Here is a 19,640-nt window from a genome sequence, read left to right as displayed (position 1 = left end):
TCTTGCCAATATATAAAAGGCCACATCGGGAGTACCGGACGCAGTATATCACCCCAGCTGACTCACAGGTTAAGTGTTGCCTCACCTGGAAGGATTGTTTGGGGCCCTGAATGGTAGTAAGGGAGGAAGTGTAAGGGCATGTGTAGCACTTGTTCCGCTTACACGGATAAGTGCCAGGAGGGAGATCAGTGGGGAGGGATGGGGGGGACGAATGGACAAGGGAGTCGCGTAGGGAACAATCCCTGCGGAATGCAGAGGGGGGCGGGGAGGGAAAGATGTGCTTATATAAATCGCTGTGGGTTGAGTTGAGAAACTGCAAGGGTAAAAGGACATTGATGGCAGTTATATACAGGCCTCCCAACAGTGGCTGGCATGTAGACCACAGGTTACAACAGGAAATAAAAAAGGCGAATCAAAAAGGCAATGTTATGGTAGTCATGGGAGATTTTAACATGCAGGTCGATTGGGAAAATCACGTTGGTAATGGATCTCCAGAGATCGAGTTTGTTGAATGCCTAAGAGGTAGATTTTTAGAGCAGTTTGTCATTGAGCCTATTGGGTGTTATCTAATGAACTGAAAGCAATTAGGGAGCTTAAGGTAAAAGAACCCTTAGGAACCTGTGATCACAATATGATTGTCTTCAACTTGAAATCTGATAGGGAGAAAGTAAAGTCTGATGTAGCAGTATTTCAGTGGAGTAAGGGAAATTCCAGTGGTATGAGAGGGAAGTTGGCCAACATAAATTTGAAGGAGCTGCTGGCAGGGATGTCAGCAGAGCAGCAATGGCATATGTTTCTGGGAGAAATGAGGAATGTGCAGGACATGTGTATTCCAAAAATGAAGAAATACTCAAATGGTAAAATAGTGCAATTGTGGCTGACAAGGAAAGTCAAAGCTATTGAAAAAGCAAAAGAAAGAGCATACAACAAAGCAAAAATTAGTGGGAAGATAGAGGATTGGGAATGTTTTAAAAACCTACAAAGAGCAACTAAAAACATCATTAGAAGGGAAATGATGAAATGATGTCTCTTTTGGACCTTCCATTAATCTGTCAATGCTCCAAGGAAATTAACGAAACATCTACTAATTGAATGAGCGCATCTAGAATAATTAACCTTGGATCTCCTGACCAACTTCGACCGCCTTGATATTGATACACTGAATAGTGCAACAAGAGTCAAGAGTGACCTTACAAAGGAGCAGTGCAGGATACCATGCAAACATCTCAACTGTGCACCTACCTGCCAGCAACCAAGAGCTTGTGTTAGTCGTTGGACAGATCCTCAAGGCAGAGCACATAGAAGATAGATATACTCAATAACAATAGCAAATGCTAGAGGAACTCCGTGGATTGGGCAGCATCCATAGAGAAAAAAAGAACAGTCGTACTTTTGGGTCAAGACACTTTATTCAGGACGTTTATACAAATTTAAGAGATACGTGCAAATTCTTTTAACCTGGGTGACACACATTCTTGTCAAAACCTGGGCTTGGTCAAATGCCAAGTTGTAAGACGATTTTCCACTCGTCCAACCTGATATACTTCCTGTTTATTTTTCCCCATCATTTTGGTGCCCTTCCCAAAAAAATCCTCTTCCCCCTTCTACATATCATCTTTTCTGCATAGTTCTTTTACTTTTCGATTGACAGTCACTGCCCACCCATTTCCACCCATCTCTTCCCCAGGTGTCAGTTCACTGTTCCCTCAATATTGGTATTGGTTTATGATTATCACATGTACCAAGATAGTTTGTCTTGTTCATACAGATCAAATCATTACATAGTGCACTGAGCTAGAACAAGGTAAAACAATAACAATGCAGAATAAAGAGTAAAAGCTACCGAAAAAGTGTAGTGCATAATAAGGTCATGTGATTCTATATTATTGCACACGAGGTCGGTTCTACAGTATGATAACAGCTGGACAGAATTTGTCCTTGGGCCTGATGATATGCACTTTCAGGCTTTTGTATCTTCTGCCCAATAGAAGGGTGAAGAAGGGAGAATGTTTGGGGTAGGTATGGTGTGTGATTACAGCTGCTGCTTTACTGAGGCAGGGAGATGAACAGAGCTCATGGAAGGGAAACTGGTTGTTGTGATTTGTTAAGTTGTGTCTACAACTCTGCAGTTTCTTGTGATCATGCAGAGCACTTGCATGCATTGAACCGTTATGCATCTAGACAGAATGCTTTCTATGGTACATTGATAAAAATTGGTAAGGGTTGATGAGGATATGCCAGTTTTTTTTAGCCTCCTGAGGATTTAGAAGCGTTGGTGTGTTTTCTTGGTCATGACGTCAACATGCCGGACCAGGCTAGGCAATTGGTGATGATCACTCTGAAGAACTTAAAGCTCTCAATCCTCTCACGTTCAACACCACTGATGTTGACAGCACCATATACGCTGACCCTTTTCCCAAATTGATGACCAGTTCTTTTGTTTTGATGACATTGAGGGAAAGGTTGTTGTCAGGACACCATGTCACTGGGCTCTATCTCAATGTTATTTCAGATACAACCCAATATGGTGATATCATCATCAAACTTGTAAATGAAAGTCGAGCAAAATCTGACCACACAGACATGAGTGTACAGGGAGTAGAGTACGGGGCTGAGGATGCAACCTTGTGGAGCACCAGTGCTTAAAATATAGTGGCAGAGGTGTTTCTGCCTAACGTTACTGATTGCGATCTGTTGATCCGGAAGTCAGAGATCCAGTTGCAGATGGAGGCAGATAAAGAGAGTTACTATAGAGAAAGTGTTACCAATAGGCAGAAAATTCATCTCTTCAAAACTGCTCTCCATTCTACTACCCCCAATCATCTCAGCAGCCAGGCTGCTCTATTCTCCCAACCCCAACTGTCTCAGCAGCCGCACTGCTTAAAGCCTGTGAATCAGCCCAAATCCCATTGACCGTTTTCAGACACTTTCAAAATGATCTTCAGTTGACCGCAAGTGTTTCCCAAGTAGTAGATTGTGGTTTTCCGATCGGTACATGCCTCTGCAAGTGCACCTGTCCAATGGACAGAGATTAGTCTAGGGAGTAGCAGTCTCTAACGTAGCATTACACAGTGTGGTCAGCATAGTTTCCTTCAGGGAAAATCTTGCCTGACGAACTTGTTGGAATTCTTTGAGGAGCGTGCAAGGAGTATTGTAGGTAAGGCAGATGAGTTTAGGGTGTGGATTGGCACGTGGGATTACGACATTATTGCTATTAGTGAGACTTGGTGGCAGGGGGGCAGGACTGGAATCTTAATGTTCCGGGGTTCAGATGTGACAGAGGGGAAGGGATGAAAGGGGGAAGAGTGGCATTACTAGTCAGGGAGAATATCACAGCTGTGCATAGGCAGGACAGCCCAGAGGGCTCGTCTACAGAGGCCATGTGGGTGGAGCTGAGTAACGGGAAAGGGGTTACCACACTAATAGGGTTGTATTATAGACCACCCAATAGTCAGAGAGAATTGGAGGAGCAAATCTGTAGAGACATAGCAGACCGATGTAAGAAACAGAAAGTTGTAATAGTAGGGGATTTTAACTTTCCACATATTGACTGGGACTCCCACACTGTGAAAGGGTTAGATGGCATGGAGTTTATCAAATGTGTTCAGGAAAATTTTCTAAATCAATATATAGAGGTACCAATGAGAGAGGATGCAATACTTGATCTCCTATTAGTGAACCAGACAGGTCAGGTGACAGAAGTATGTGTAGGCCAGCATTTTGGGCCCAGTGACCATAATGTCATCAGTTTCAAGTTAATTATAGATAAGGATAGGTCTGGTCCTCGAGTTATGGTTCTAAATTGGAGAAGGGCCAATTTTGAGGAAATGAGAAAGAATCTCAGAAGAGTGGATGAGGATAAACTGTTTTCTGGCAAGGATGTGTTCAGTATGTGGAAGGCATTCAAAGGAAAAATTTTGAGGGTGCAGAGTTTACATGTTCCTGCCAGGATTAAAGGCAAAGTTAACAGGCATAGGAACCTTGGTTTTCAAGGGATATTGCGATCTGGTTAAGAAAAAGAGAGAGGTGTATAGGCAACAAGAAACAAATGAGGTACTTGAAAAGTATAGAAAATGTAAGAAAACACTAAAGAAGGAAATCAGGAAGGCAAAAAGAAGATATGAGTTTGCTTTAGCAGATAATGTGAAGGTAAACCCGAAGGGTTTCTACAGGTATATTAAGAGTAAAATGATAGTAAGGGACAAAATTGGTCCCCTAGAAGATCAGACTGGTTGTCTATGTGTGGAACCTCACGAGATGGGGAGATCTTAAACAGTTTTTTTGCATCAGTATTTACTCAGGAAACTAGCATAGCGTATATGGAAGGAAGGGAAACAAGCAGCAGTGTCATGGAATATATAGAGATTAAAGAGGAGGAGGTGCTTGCTGCCGTACAGCGAATAAAGGTAGATATATTCCCCGGGCCTGACATGATATTTCCTCGGACCTTGAGAGAGACTAGCATAGAAATTGCAGGGGCCCTGGCAGAAATATTTAAAATGTCCTTAGCCACGGGTATGGTGCCGGAGGATTGGAGGGTAGCTCCTGTTGTTCCGTTGTTTAAAAAAGGCTCCAAAAGTAAACCAGGTAATTACAGGCCAGTGAGCCTGACATCAGTAGTAGGTAAATTATTGGAAGGTGTTCTGAGAGATCGGATATACAAGTATTTGGACAGCCAAGGGCTGATTAAGGATAGTCAGCATGGCTTTGTGCGTGGTAGATCGTGTTTAACGAATCCTGTAGAGTTTTTTGAGGAGGTTAACAAAAAAGCAGACAAAGGAAAGGCTGTGGATGTTGTCTACATGGACTTTAGTAAGGCCTTTGACAAGGTCCCACATGGGAGGTTAGTTCAGAAGGTTCAGACACTAGGTATCCATGGAGAGGTTGTAAACTGAATTCGAAATTGGCTGTCTGGGAGAAGACAGAGAGTGGTAGTGGATGACTGCTTATCAGACTGGAGGTCTGTGACTAGTGGTGTGCCTCAAGGATCTGTGCTGGGACCATTGTTGTTTGTTGTCTATATCAATGATCTAGATAACAATGTGGTAAATTGGATCAGCAAGTTTGCTGATGACACTAAGATTGGAGGCATTGTGGACAGCGAGAAAGGCATTCAAAGCTTGCAGAGGGATCTGGACCAACTGGAAAAATGGGCCAGAAAATGGCAGATGGAATCTAATGCAGACAAGTGTGAGGTGTTGCATTTTGGAAGGACAAATCAAGGTAGGACATACACAGTAAATGGTAGGGCACTGAGGAGTGCGGAGGAACAAAGGGATCTGGGAGTTCAGATACATAATTCTCTGAAAGTGGCGTCACAGGTAGACAGGGTTGTAAAGAAGGCTTTTGGCATCCTGGCATTCATAAATCAAAGTATTGAGTATAGGAGTTGGGATGTTATGGGGAGGTTACATTGGTGAGGCCAAATTTGGAGTATTGTGTACAGTTCTGGTCACCTGACTATAGGAAGGATATCAGTAAGATTGAAAGAGTGCAGAGAAGATCTACTAGGATGTTGCCGGGTCTTCAGGAGTTGAGTTACAGGGAAAGATTGAACAGGTTAAGACTTTATTCTTAACCTGTTCAATCTTTCCCTGTAACTCAACTCCTGAAGAAGAATGAGTAGAAGAATGAGGGGAGATTTGATAGAGGTTTACAAAATTATAAGGGTATAGACAGAGTAAATGTGAATAGGCTCTTTCCACTTAGATTAGGAGAGATAAGTACGAGAGGACATGGCTTTAGGGTGAAAAGGGAAAGGTTTAGGGGGAACTTCTTCACTCAAGAGAGTGGTGGGAGTGTGGAACGAGCTGCCATCTGACGTGGTAAATACGGGCTCACTCTTAAGTTAAAGGAATAAATTGGATAGGTACATGGATGGGAGAGATCTGGAGGGTTACGGACTGGATGCAGGTCAATGGGACTAGCGGAATAATGCTTCGGCAGACTAGAAGGGCCGAATGGTCTGTTTTCTGTGCTGTAGTGTTCTATGGTTCTAGATTACAAGTAGCATAGATAAAGGGGGTGCAGCGGATGTTGTATATTTGTATTTTCAGCAGGCCTTTGACGAGATGCCACACACGAGGCTGCTTACTAAGTTAAGAAACCATGGTATCACAGGAAGGTTACTAACGTGGTTAGAGCATTGGCTGATTGGTAGGAGGCAATGAGTGGGAATAAAAGGATCCTTTTCTGATTGGCTGCCAGTGACTAGTGGCATTCCGCAAGGGTCGATGTTGGGACCACTTCCTTGTATACTGTATGGAAATGATTTAGACAATAGCTTTTTCGCTATGTTTGCAGATGATAAGAAGATTGATGGAGGGGCAGGTAGTGTTGAGGAAACAGGTAGGATGCAGGACTTAGACAGATTAAGAGAATGGGCAAGAAAGTGGCAAATGAAATACAATGTTGGAAAATGTATGGTCATGCACTTTGGTAGTAGAAATAGATGTGTGGAATATTTTCCAAAACAGGGAGAAAATCCAGGAACCTGACATGCAGAGGGACTTGGAAGTGCTTGTGCAGAACACCCTAAAGGTTAACTTGCAGTTTGAGTCAGTGGTGAGGAAGGCAAATGCCATGTTAGCATTCATTTCAAGAGGTCCATAAGACCATAGTATAGGAGAAGTAGGCCATTCCACCCATCAAAACTGTTCTGCCATTCAATCATGGGCTGATCCAATTCTTCCAGTCATCTCCACTCCCCTGAAATACAAGAGCAAGGATGTATGCTTTATAGGGCACTGGTGAGGCCTCACCTTGATATGGTGAACAGTTCTGGGCACCACATCTTAGAAGAGATGTGCTGACATTGGAGAGGGTCCAGATGAGGTTCACAAGGATGATTCCAGGAATGAAAGGGTTATCATACGAGGAACGTTTGATGGCTCTGGGTCTGTACTCGCTGGAATTCAAAAGGATGGGGGGGTGGAATCTCATTGAAACCTTTTGAATGTTGAAAGGCCTAGACAGAGTAGATGTGTTAAGGATGTTTCCCATGGTGGGAGAGTTTAAGAAAAGAGGACACAGCCTCAGGATAGAGGTGTAGCCTTTCAAAACAGAGATACGGAGAAATTTCTCTAGCCAAAGGGTGGTGAATTTAAGCAGGGATTGATAGGTTCTTGATTGGACATTGCATCAAAGGTTACGAGGAGAAGGCCGGGAACTGGGGTTGAGGAGGAGAAAAAAAGGATCAGCCATGACTGAATGGCAGAGCAAGCTCGATAGGAGCAGAATTAGGCCATCTGGCTCATGTCTTATGGTCTTATTTTCAATGTCCCTAAACTCATGGAAACTCTCGCTCCTTTGTTCCAGCTTGAATTGTCCCAGGTACACATATACACACAAACTACTGAAACACCTCGTTTGCATATCTACGCATTCTGGGGGAGAAAACAATGAATCACTAGATCCATTCCGATTACTGAACTTTCAATAATAAACTCAAACAACTGAGCAAATTACATGAACAAAGAGAGGGTGTCTATAGTTCAACAATGTGGCTTACTTTCTAATTATAGTTCCCTTCCTGTGCTCAAAATCCTCACACTGCTATTAATCACAGCAAAAAACAAGATCACTGCAATACAAGTTAATATTGGTCGGCTTAATACATAATAGTTCAATTCTGAAAGACAAACTAACAAGATAATTCCACTTCAAAACACAAAACACTGGAAGAACTCAGCAGGTCAAGCAGCATCTATGGAAATGAATAAACTGCCAACAGTTGGGCCGGTACCCTTCATCAGGACAAATCACTTTATGCCCTAGTCTTGGTTAAGATGCCAAATGTCAGTTATTTTCCTAAACCGAGTCACTCCTAATGTTAATCAAGTTGCTGTACCTAAACAGTCATACTAGTGCCTTAAGATTTACCATTTCTTGGTTAGCTGCAGGGTAGTTTGGATAGAACCTCTTATCACCAGCAAATGCAGTTCATCAACAACACTCACATTCATTAATCATTCCTCAGAATGGAGGAACATCCCTTTACAATAATAATTATTTACTACAACAGAGAGAGGCTAGAATATAGAAGTAGGCCACGTTTTCAATATACTGAAGGTTTCAAGTGGAATTATTTGACCATCCATTGTGTTGAGAGAAAAGGAAGTTCACTTAGCATCAACCATAAAGGCAGAAAGGAAGTGAAAAAAGTTCAATTTGGTATATATTAAGAAAACTTCCTAGAATATCCACTGACAAGCAGAGAACAAGCTGAGACGGTGACAATTGATGGGATAAAGTTAGAAACGACAAAGAAAATAACTCAACATTTTCAAGGTAAGAAAAATGATAAAAACCAGACTTGCCTGAACATTCAGGAGGGGAACAGTTTGTGGAATTATATAACACAAGCAATTTTAAATAGGCAAACGATACAGAGAAAAACATGGCTTGCATACTGTTCATACAGATCAATTCATTACAATCAGAATCAGGTTTAATATCACTGGCATACAAAACCATAAGATATAGGAGCAGAACTAGGCCGCTTGGCTCATCGATCCTGCTCCACCACGGCTGATTCATTTTTCCTCTCAGCCTCAATCTCCTGCATCCCCCCCACCCCAGTAACCCACCTCTGCCTTAAATATACACACAGACCTGGCCTCCACAGCTGCCTGTGGCGATGAATTCCACAGATCCACTCCCTGGCTAAAGGAATTCCTCATTTCTGTTCTAAACGGACACCTCTCTATTTTGAGGCCATTCCTCTGGTCTTAGACTCTCCCACCAAAGGAAACATCCTCTCCGTATCTACTCTATCAAGGCCTTTCACCATTTGATAGGTTTCAATTAGGTCACCTCTCAATTCTTCTGAATTCCAGTGAATACAGGCCTACAGCCATTAAACACTCTTCATGACAGGCCGTTCAATCCTGGAATCATTTTTGTGAACCTCCTTTGAACCCTCTCCAGTTTCAGCACATCCTTTCCAAGATAAGGTGCCCAAACCTGCTCACAATACTCCAAGTGAGGTCTCACCAGTGTTTTATGTAGTCTCCATATTATATCCTTCCTTTTATGCTCTGGTCCTCATGAAATGAATGCTAGCATTGCATTTGCCTTCCTCTCAGACTCAACCTGCAAATTAACCTTTACGGAATCTTGCACAAGAACTCGCAAGTCCCTTTGCCTCAGTTCTGTCTTTTCTCTTCATTTAAAAAATAGTCAACCCTTTCATTTCTTCTACCAAAGTACATGATTGTACACTTCCCAGTACCGTATTCCATCTGCCACTCCTTTGCCTATTCTCCTATTTGTCCAAGTCCTTCTGTAGCCTCCCTATTTCTCAACACTACCTGTCCCTCCACCTATATTCGTGTTGTTTACAAACTTTGTAACAAAACCATCAATTCCATCTTCCAAATCATTGAGATATAATGTGAAAAAAGATGTGGTCCTAATACAGACCCATGTGGAACACCAGTCACGTGCAGCCAAGCGGAAAAGGCTCTCTTTATTCCCACTCTTTGCCTCCTGCCAATCAGCCACAGCTTTATCCAAGCTAGACTCTTATCTGTAATACCATGGGCTCATAGCTTGTTAAGCAGCCTCATGTGTGGCACCTTGTCAAAGGCCTACTGAAAATCTAAGTCACAGCATCAAAAGATTCTTCTACGTCTGTCCTGCATGTCATTTCTTCAAAGAATTCCAACGGTTTGATCAGGCAAGATTTTCCCTCAAGGAAACCATGCTGACTACTGTCTATTTCATCACATGCCTCCAAGTAGCCCAAAACCACATTCTTTCGACTTTAACATCTTCCCAACCAGTGAGATCAGACTAACTGGCCTATAGTTTCCTTACTCCTGCCTCTTTCCCTTCTTGAAGAGAATTCCCTTCTTGCAATTTTTCAGTCTTCCGGAACCATTCCAGAATCTAGTAATTCTTGACAGATCATTGCGAATGCTTCCACAATCTTTTCAGCCGCCCCTTTCAAAACCCTGGGGTGTATACTACCTATAGAAAGGAATAAACAATCGACATTTCGTCCTGATGGAAGGGTCTTGGCCCAACAGACGAAGGGTATGTTTATTCATTTCTATAGATGCTGCCTGACCTGCTGAGCTCCTCCAGTATTTTATGTGTGTTACTCATACTTTGTGGCTTTGGAAGATAAACACATTCATGCATGTTGTATCTTGCATTGCCCAACTACCTATTCTGAAACTATTTAGCACAGAAAAGACAGATGAGTTTGTCTGTTTCACTGACTGTGTTCAGTTCTATGTTCTCCTTTTCTGCAAATTGCTATAAAGATAACACATATTACACTTTCCTTGATCAAAGATTAAATCATCTGACTAGCATTGAATTCTTAGGGTGTGCAAAGACTTCAGTGGAGTCTGGATTTGTTCTCATACCAATTAGTTGTTCACCTTAGACCCTCTTCTGTTTCATCTAGGTTACTACATTCACAGGCAATGAACCACACCACCAAATCTGGTGCTTAGCACAAATCAGTGGATATACTTTTGATAATTCCTCTCCTAAAGTGCTGCACACTGGCTTTGGATTCTCAAACAATTTATCAAATGTTTCTCCAGCCATATGCAAAGTGACAGCAGACATTTAATAGGAGTCCTGATTAAGGTTCTTGACCCAAAACATCAACTGTTATTCCCCTCCGTAGATGCTGTCTGACCTGCTAACTTTCTATTTCAAGTATCTGTAGAATCTCATGTTTATAATAAGAGTCAAACTCTGATATCCAGCATCTTTGGCACATCCAGCAGGCTACAGAAAATGCCCAACCACAGAAATCGCTGACTGATCATCGTCCCCGGAGCAGAAATTTTCTTTTAAAATGGATATTCTCGGACTACTTAAGAGGTCCAGCAACTGGAGTTCTGCAATTAGGAAACACTGTCAGGTGAGGTCACAGAATTTGCAATGGTTAATTAACGACAGATTTTAGTTAAAATTAGTTAATTAATACCGTTCTATGTTACAGATTTACAACCTGCCTGACCACAGCTCTTGAACCACAGAATGCCAGCCAGAGATTGATGATCAACTTCTACTGACTGACAGGCTGCCCATTTCACCCCCCCCCACCCCCCTATGGGGAAAAAAATCAAAAATATCAAAATGAGCATGAACATCGATAGTAAATTATCCCTATGGGTGCAATCTGTAAAATTACATTTAAATTCTAAATACACTGAAATTAAACTCATCGAATTATGATTAATTTATCTAGTTATTTCAAATTACTGCATGTCACAGGCCCTCTTGCCCCAACAGCCCACCTATTTAACCCTAGCCTGATCATCCACAGCTCAGCATCAGCAGGACAAAGGAGACAGTGACTATGCCTGCACTGCTCCCTGTTACTACTGATGGTGAGGACATGGATGTGGTGAGGACCTACAAGTACCAGGGGGTGCACCTGGACAACAGACTTGAGTGGAGCACCAACACAAAGGCTGTGTACAAGTGTCGTGGTAGACCGACCCGATGCAAGTACAACCATACCACAAATACACTAACACACGTAATTCTTTCTCAAAGCTTTTACTCTTTATTTGTAGCATGCTATGGAGGAAGTTACAGACTGATCTCCCAAAAGAGTCAGTCCAGACACTGCCCCCCGAATTACACAAGTCTCCACAATTTATAACATTGATCATTACAGGAAATCGTATGATTACAAGTTAAGACAATATTAGAATAATTTCAGTCACTTGCTAAGATACAACTAGATGTAAAATCATCATTAGTTAGTTATAATTATTTTAAGCTAAAGCTAGTCTGGATACAACATCAGTTCCCTATATTGATACCTTCCCCTTTCTGAACCTTACGCTATCCCTACCCATATTTAGCTATACTTTGAGATGTCTTCTTCTGTAAGGCCAGATAATTCCTTATTTGAACTTTTATCTAGCATTTTCAGAGAACAATGGATCATATGTCACCTGTTGCTGGGTAAGGTTTCTTTCTGACTTGTCCAACAACAGTAAGCCAAGGCTTACTAATGATCATTAGTTAATCTTTGTTCTTAGCATGTACCTATCCCTCCACTCTATCACAAGAAGGTCCACAGTCACCTCTACTTCCTGAGGAGACTGGAGTCCTTTGGAGTGTGTGGGACTCTCTTTCACATGTTCTACCAGTTGTTGCCAGTAGCATCTTCTATGTGATGGCGTGCTGGAGCATTGGCATCAACACGGATGATGCCAACAGGCCCACTAAACTGATTAGAAAGGCTGGCTTTGTTATAGGAGTCAAACTGTGTGCACTGGAAGCAGTGGTAGAACAAAGGACCCTACGGAAAGCCCTGGCAATTCTGGACAATGTTCCTCACCCTCTGCATGCCCTTGGTTGAAGAGGAGCACTTTTAGTAATAGACTAAAAACTGCCCTGCTCCAAAGAGTGCTACATGAGGTCATTCTTATCCTCAGCCACTAGGCACTATAATGAGTAAATCTATAGCCAGGGAAGTGATGTCCCTCCCCCACTCTTCTATTTGAGATAACTTTTTTTTAATTCTTTCTTACTTCTCTTCTAATATTTGTATATCTGTGCACTTGTAATGCTACTGTGACACTGTAATTTCCTTTGGGATCAATAAGTGTCTATCTAGTCATAGGACAATTTACAATGAATAATTAACCTAACTGGTTCGTCTTTGTACAGTGGGAAGAAACAGGAGCACCTGGAGGAAACCCACACATACACAGGGAGCAGAAACAAACTCTTTACAAAGAATGCTGGAATTGAACTGCAATGTAATAATGTCATGCTAATCGCTATACCATGGTGCCCCAAATTCAGAGTAAGTTAAAAGTTCCCTCGTTTAAAATGTGCCATACTGAGCATTTAGCAGGGTTGTTACTGCCTGATATTCAATGACATAAAATGCAATCATTTTTAAACCATACGAAGCATGCACGAATTTTATGAAGAATGTGCAAGTTACTTTGAAATATCAAAAAATCCTCAAGATCATCGACCTACAAATGGTAGAATCTTACCATAAACTGTGCGCATTAATGTAAAGCAGCATGAACACGTCAAGCAGTCAAATAATGGAGGATGACTGGCACTTGGGCATCTCAGTGACCAGAGGACAAAAGCAGAATCCTTGAAATTTGCAGTGGTGGGGTGTGTTCTAATCTTTAGTCCCTGAACTAATAATTATTTAAACTATAAGGAACCATATCAGTGTCACAACATTGCAGTACGAGTTGGAACATTCACCACAGAACTATGCCCAACTCAATCTCTCAGCATTCAGGCTACATCTACCTTTAATATACCAAAGTTGTTCCTGTTTCAACTAAAATAGTTCTTCTGAACAAATTTAAAAAAGAAAACTAGTGTGGGCAAACTATTGCGGAAGTAAATTTGACCCAAAATTGAAGAGTAAAATGAAGATAAACTGAAAGAAACTTGCGCAGATCATCATGCAACGGCAAAAATGTATTTCCACCATATCAAAGCAGAGATACCATTGCCCACTCGCATGCTGATCTATATAGAATATGAATTAAACAAGAATTACTTAATGCAAGTGGAAACAAGTAAATTATTTGGAGGACAGAACTGGCCTGCTCTGCCAGTCAACAAGATCATGAATAGATCTTTCAGCTGGACACCATATTCATTGACCAACTCTCTCCATACATTATCTTAATATCCAAAAATCTGCTGTAATCTTTTCAATCACATCTACTCTCAACTTCAAAGCTATAATATGCTGATAATACTTGGGTTCGAGGTGAGAGTTCAAGTTGTAAATAACTTGCCTACTGATGTACAAGTGAATGGGCTGTACATTAAACGTCCCCGGAAGGACCTCTAAAACCCTGCCCATGCTAAAGATCCACAATGTGACCTGGATAATGTGGAAGACATTCTGTATCTAGGAACCATCTCTCAGCAAAGACATACCATATATTGACGAAGTTCATCAGCGCCCCAGCAAAAATTTTGGCTGTTAGAGGGAAAGAGCATTCAAAGATCAAGACCTTATATCAAGTACAAAGTTTACAATCTGCCAAGTAGTGTGATCACTGCTCTCAGACATGCAACAGAGAAACGCAGCTCAGCTATGCCGACTAAAGTGTTACTTACTAGTCACCTCATCACTGAGCTGTTCCCACAACCTTCACACTCTTCATCTCATACTTATTTATAATTATTGTGATATTTATTGCTTATTCATTATCATTTTTTCTCCTTTCTTTTTATTTTTGCACAGTTTGTTGCCTTGCACATTGATTATTTGTCCAATCTTTTGGATATATTATTGATTCCACTGGGTTTCTTGTACTTACTATGAATGCCCACAAGAAAACAAATCTCAGGGCTGTATATGGTAACATATGTACTTTGTTAATAAATTTACTTTGAACTTCTAGAGTCTTTTAAAAGGTGTTTGTATACCTGCCTCAACTACTTCAAATTCAAGTTTAACTGTCATTCAACCATACAGAATACAGCCAAACAAACAGCTTGTTCCTCATATACACTAGCTTCTCAATGAAAAAGTTGTTTCCCCTCAAGTCCTTTCTAAATCCTCCCCCTCACTTTAAAACTATGTATACCTAAGGCACAGACTATCTGCAGCATGCACCCGAGAGCTGAAGAGTCACACTTACAGCATCTCTGTTGTCCTTCTTATCCATTGACAGCAGAGCCATCCCAACACAACACCCACTCTCAAGCCACCATCTCCAGCACTGAGGCACTGATCACATTCAGTCAGCTCACTTGAGAGGGCCACTTTGGGTGCATGCCAACAGGAAGAATCCCAAAACAGACACAGACACACACACACACACACACATTTCATGCTGGGTTCTGACACTGTACCAAACTCCCAGAGAATAGGCAGAGGAAACAACTCAAAAACTGATCCAGCTTCAGGAAGTGTGCACACCCCTTGGACAACCTTAGATGTCTAATATCAGAGGGCATGCATTTAAGATGAGTGGGGGTCAGGTCCAAGGGGATGTGTGGGGCAAAAGTTATTCTTTTTTACAATGGGGAGGCATAGACGGGTGTTCAAGGGGTGATGAACGTGCAGGAAATGGAATGATGTGCGGATAGAAGGGACTAGTTGAGTGGACATTTGATCATTAGTTAGTTCAGCACCACATTAAAAGTCCTGTTCCAAGACTGAGAAGAAGCAATGAGGATAACCTAGTCTGAAGCCCACTGCAATGGTATAGGTAACCCGCCAGCTACAACACCTTGGGGCAATCCCTCCCAGAGGCCAAGTAACCACCCCCCCCCCGCTACCGTAAGGAGGAGGTCCCTGGCCTGTAAAGGCACTCCTGCAGCAGGAGAGGGTAATGTGTGCACCCGCATTTCCTGAAGATATCAAGGGTGAGAAACTGAATGAGCCCACACGTTGGGCAGGTGCTGGCATAGGTAGCGATGAGTTACTGGGGAGGAGCGACAGTGTGCTGTCCCGGAGGGAGGGGGACAAGGGGTGGGATCGGGGATGGGGAAACAATCTGTTTATGGTGGAGGTGGGGAGTGGGGAGGGAGGGAGGTAGAGGGGTTATGTGTGTTGCCTTGGGGAGAAATTGCAGTGCTGTTCCAGGGGGTGGGGTGGGAAAGGTTTACGTTCTGACCCAAGAAATGGGTTGAGGAGGTTCTTGTTCTGTCCGGGGGTGGGGGAATCCACAAATTGTCCTGGGGAGGTGGGGGGGTCTCACATGCTGCGGGGAGGGGGACGGGAGGAATGAGGTGAGTTTGGGGGTTTCACATGCTGTCCTGGTGAAGTGGGCTGGATCCACGCTGTCCAGGGAGGTGGAGTAATAGGGGTGATTCACATACTGTCCGGGGTGGGGGGGTGAGGTGGGGGAATTTCACGTACTGTCCCGGGGGGTGAGGTGGGGAATTTCACGTACTGTCCCGGGTGGTGAGGTGGGGAATTTCACGTACTGTCCCGGGAGGTGAGGTGGGCTGGATCCACGCTATCCAGGGAGGTGGAGTAGTGATTGACATGCTGCCCCGGGGGGTGAGGAGGGCTGGATCCACGCTGTCCGGGGAGGTGGAGTAGTGGTTGACATGCTGTCCCGGGGGGTGAGGAGGGCTGGATCCACGCTATCCAGGGAGGTGGAGTAGTGGTTGACATGCTGTCCCGGGGGGTGAGGAGGGCTGGATCCACGCTGTCCGGGGAGGTGGAGTAGTGGTTGACATGCTGTCCCGGGGGGTGAGGAGGGCTGGATCCACGCTGTCCAGGGAGGTGGAGTAGTGGTTGACATGCTGTCCCGAGGGATGAGGAGGAGGGTTTCACGTACTGTCCCGGGGGGTGAGGTGGGCTGGATCCACGCTGTCCAGGGAGGTGGAGTAGTGGTTGACATGCTGTCCCGAGGGATGAGGAGGAGGGTTTCACGTACTGTCCCGGGGGGTGAGGAGGGCTGGATCCACGCTGTCCAGGGAGGTGGAGTAGTGGTTGACATGCCGTCCCGGGGGGTGAGGTGGTGGTGGGGGCGGGGGTTGCATGTCGTCTCGGGGTGCGCTGCACCGGGTGTTATTGGAGACGGATGCAAGGCTACTCACCCATCGGTTGATCGCGCAGCGGAACATGTCGCGATCGCGCTCCCTTCGTCCCTCCTCAGCCGCTGGGATCCGACAGCGCGACGGCGGCTCCTCTCACAAGCGGTCGGCGCTCCAGCATTTCCGCGGCCCTCCAAGGAAATTCTGTTTTACTGTTTTCTTTTTGCTGCTGCTCGGGTTCGCTCGCCACCCCGCCCACTCTCTCCTCCCTGCCTGGCCGGCCGCCCGCCCGCTCCCTATCACGGAAGGGACCGATGCCGACGAGTGCTGCCTTGCCTCCTCCCTGCTCCGACCAGACCGCCCTCTCCCTCGCTCCCCGTCCGCTGCGCTACACTGCGCATATGCTGATGGGCTACGCGCGGTCACCGCTGGGAAGTGTAGTCCACATGCCTGACACCAATTGGCGCAGCCTTCCTCCTCCCGCCCTCTCACTCGGCCCGCCCGCTTCCCTGCACTGTGCAGGCGCAGCTGGGGCCCTGGGCGGCTTCCCTTGTGGTGTGAGTAGTCGATGGAGACCGGCGTTCGCCTTCACACCGCGGCCGTCTGGCGTCGAGCGAACTCCGGGGAGTACGTGCTGAGGGACGCACTGAAACTTGGTGCAGCCACCGCAAGGGCCCGGTGGGGAAGCACCACGGTTTATGGGGGAGCGGGGAGTAGACCCCTCAACAATGGTGTGGAAAGAGAAAACAACAGAGTGCCACGTGGGTGGCTAAAAGTGTAGAAATGTACAGCCCGTAATGGAAACATCTGTAGAGGATTGGGAGTCATTGAATGGTTTACTGTACATAATTTTATTTTTGAATAAAGTATATTTTGAAATTTAAAACTCCGGGGAATGGGAGCATGCCAACCTCCCCCCCCCCACTCGATGTGAGATCACGGATGGTTGAAGTTCGGCATGAGTCCCCCAAATCCTAAGAACTTTCTACAGGGGCACAATCGACAGCATCCTGACTGGCTGCATCACTGCCTGGTATGGGAACTGAACTTACCTCAATCGCGGGACTCTGCAGCTGTGAACTTCCCATGATTCAGGACAGGTGTAAAAAAGGCCCGAAGGGTCTTTGGGGACCCATGTCATCCCAACCACAAACTGTTCCAGCTGCTACCATCCGGGAAATGGTACCACAGCATAAAAGCCAGGACCAACAGGCTCCAGGACAGCTTCTTCCACCAGGCCATCAGACTGATGGAGTTGATGCTGTTACAATTGTATTTCTATGTTGTACTGTTTGGAGGTCTGTGTATAACTCACATCAAGGTCTTTTTCACCTTTGCAGTTTCCACCACAATCCTATTTCTAATGATTTGATTTCATTTTTTTACCAACAGAGCTACCCCACCCGCTTGACCTATCTGCTTGTCCTTTTGATACAATGTGTATCCTTGGACAATAAGCTACCAGCTACAGTATAATCTTCTTTCAACCACGATTCAGTGATGTCCAAAGTCTCATACCTGCCAACCTGTAAGTGTGCTACATGTTCATCTACCTTATTCTGTATACTGCGTGCATTCAAATATAACACCTTCAGTCCTGTGTTCATCAGGATTATCTACTTAAACTACACTTTGTCTGCCTGCACATTCTCTGTAACTGTATGTAGGAAAACCCCAAGGCATTCTTCAATTATGTGAAGAAAAAAAGGATGACAGGAGTGAAGGTAGGACCGATTAGAGATAAAGGTGGGAAGATGTGCCTGGAGGCTGTGGAAGTGAGCGAGAGTGAGGTCCTCAATGAATACTTCTCGTCGGTATTCACCAATGACAGGGAACTTGATAACAGTGAGAACAATATGAGTGAGGTTGATGTTCTGGAGCATGTTGATATTAAGGGAGAGCAGGTGTTGGAGTTGTTAAAATACATTAGGACAGATAAGTCCCCGGGGCCTGACGGAATATTCCCCAGGCTGCTCCACGAGGCGAGAGAAGATATTGCTGAGCCTCTGGCTAGGATCTTTATGTCCTCGTTGTCCATGGGAATGGTACCGGAGGATTGGAGGGAGGCGAATGTTGTGCCCTTGTTCAAAAAAGGTAGTAGGGATAGTCCAGGTAATTATAGACCAGTGAGCCTTACTTCTGTGGTGGGAAAGCTGTTGGAAAAGATTCTTAGAGATAGGATCTATAGGCATTTAGAGAATCATGGTCTGATCAGGGACAGTCAGCATGGCTTTGTGAAGAGCAGATCGTGTCTAACAAGCCTGATAGAGTTCTTTGAGGAGGTGACCAGGCATATAGATGAGGGTAGTGCAGTGGATGTGATCTATATGGATTTTAGTAAGGCATTTGACAAGGATCCATATGGTAGGCTTATTCAGAAAGTTAGAAGGCATGGGATCCAGGGAAGTTTGGCCAGGTGGATTCAGAATTGGCTTGCCTGCAGAAGGCAGAGGGTCGTGGTGGAGGGAGTACATTCAGATTGGAGGACTGTGACTAGTGGTATCCCACAAGGATCTGTTCTGGGACCTCTACTTTTCGTGATTTTTATTAACGACCTGGATGTGGGGGTAGAAGGGTGGGTTGGCAAGTTTGCAGACGACACAAAGATTGGTGGTGTTGTAGATAGTGTAGAGGATTGTCAAAGATTGCAGAGAGACATTGATAGGATGCAGAAGTGGGCTGAGAAGTGGCAGATGGCGTTCAACTCGGAGAAGTGTGAGGTGGTACACTTTGGAAGGACAAACTCCAAGGCAGAGTACAAAGTAAATGGCAGGATACTTGGTAGTGTGGAGGAGCAGAGGGATCTCGGGGTACATGTCCACAGATCCCTGAAAGTTGCCTCACAGGTGGATAGGGTAGTTATGAAAGCTTATGGGGTGTTAGCTTTCATAAGTCGAGGGATAGAGTTTAAGAGTCACGATGTAATGATGCAGCTCTATAAAACTCTGGTTAGGCCACACTTGGAGTACTGTGTCCAGTTCTGGTCACATCACTATAGGAAGGATGTGGAAGCATTGGAAAGGGTACAGAGGAGAGTTACCAGGATGCTGCCTGGTTTTGAAAGTATGCATTATGATCAGAGATTAAGGGAGCTAGGGCTTTACTCTTTGGAGAGGAGGAGGATGAGAGGAGACGTGATAGAGGTGTACAAGATAATAAGAGGAATA

At 44.3% G+C, this 19,640-nt stretch overlaps 1 protein-coding gene across 4 annotated transcripts in view; it reads right to left on the bottom strand.

The window, feature by feature from the left end:
- Positions 1-16,846, bottom strand: part of atp11c (ATPase phospholipid transporting 11C) — a 214,362-nt gene extending 197,516 nt beyond the window's left edge. For 3 of the 4 annotated variants that reach the window (XM_063061160.1, XM_063061161.1, XM_063061164.1), the window contains exon 1: positions 16,537-16,846. Coding sequence is in view for 2 of the 4 variants with exons in the window: in XM_063061161.1 (XP_062917231.1) it covers positions 16,537-16,563 (27 nt within the window). In the remaining 2 variants the exon portion in view is untranslated. Of the gene's footprint in view, positions 1-13,911; positions 13,947-16,536 lie in introns of those variants that run through there. The other variant, XM_063061163.1, reaches the window with a different exon arrangement.
- Between the last annotated feature and the right edge of the window lie 2,794 nt (positions 16,847-19,640).

This window comes from Mobula hypostoma, chromosome 10 (assembly GCF_963921235.1).
Source record: "Mobula hypostoma chromosome 10, sMobHyp1.1, whole genome shotgun sequence".
Taxonomy (NCBI): Eukaryota; Metazoa; Chordata; class Chondrichthyes; order Myliobatiformes; family Myliobatidae; genus Mobula; species Mobula hypostoma.
The sequence above is the reverse complement of the archived record's forward strand: the minus strand, read 5'-3'. Positions and strand labels throughout refer to the sequence as shown.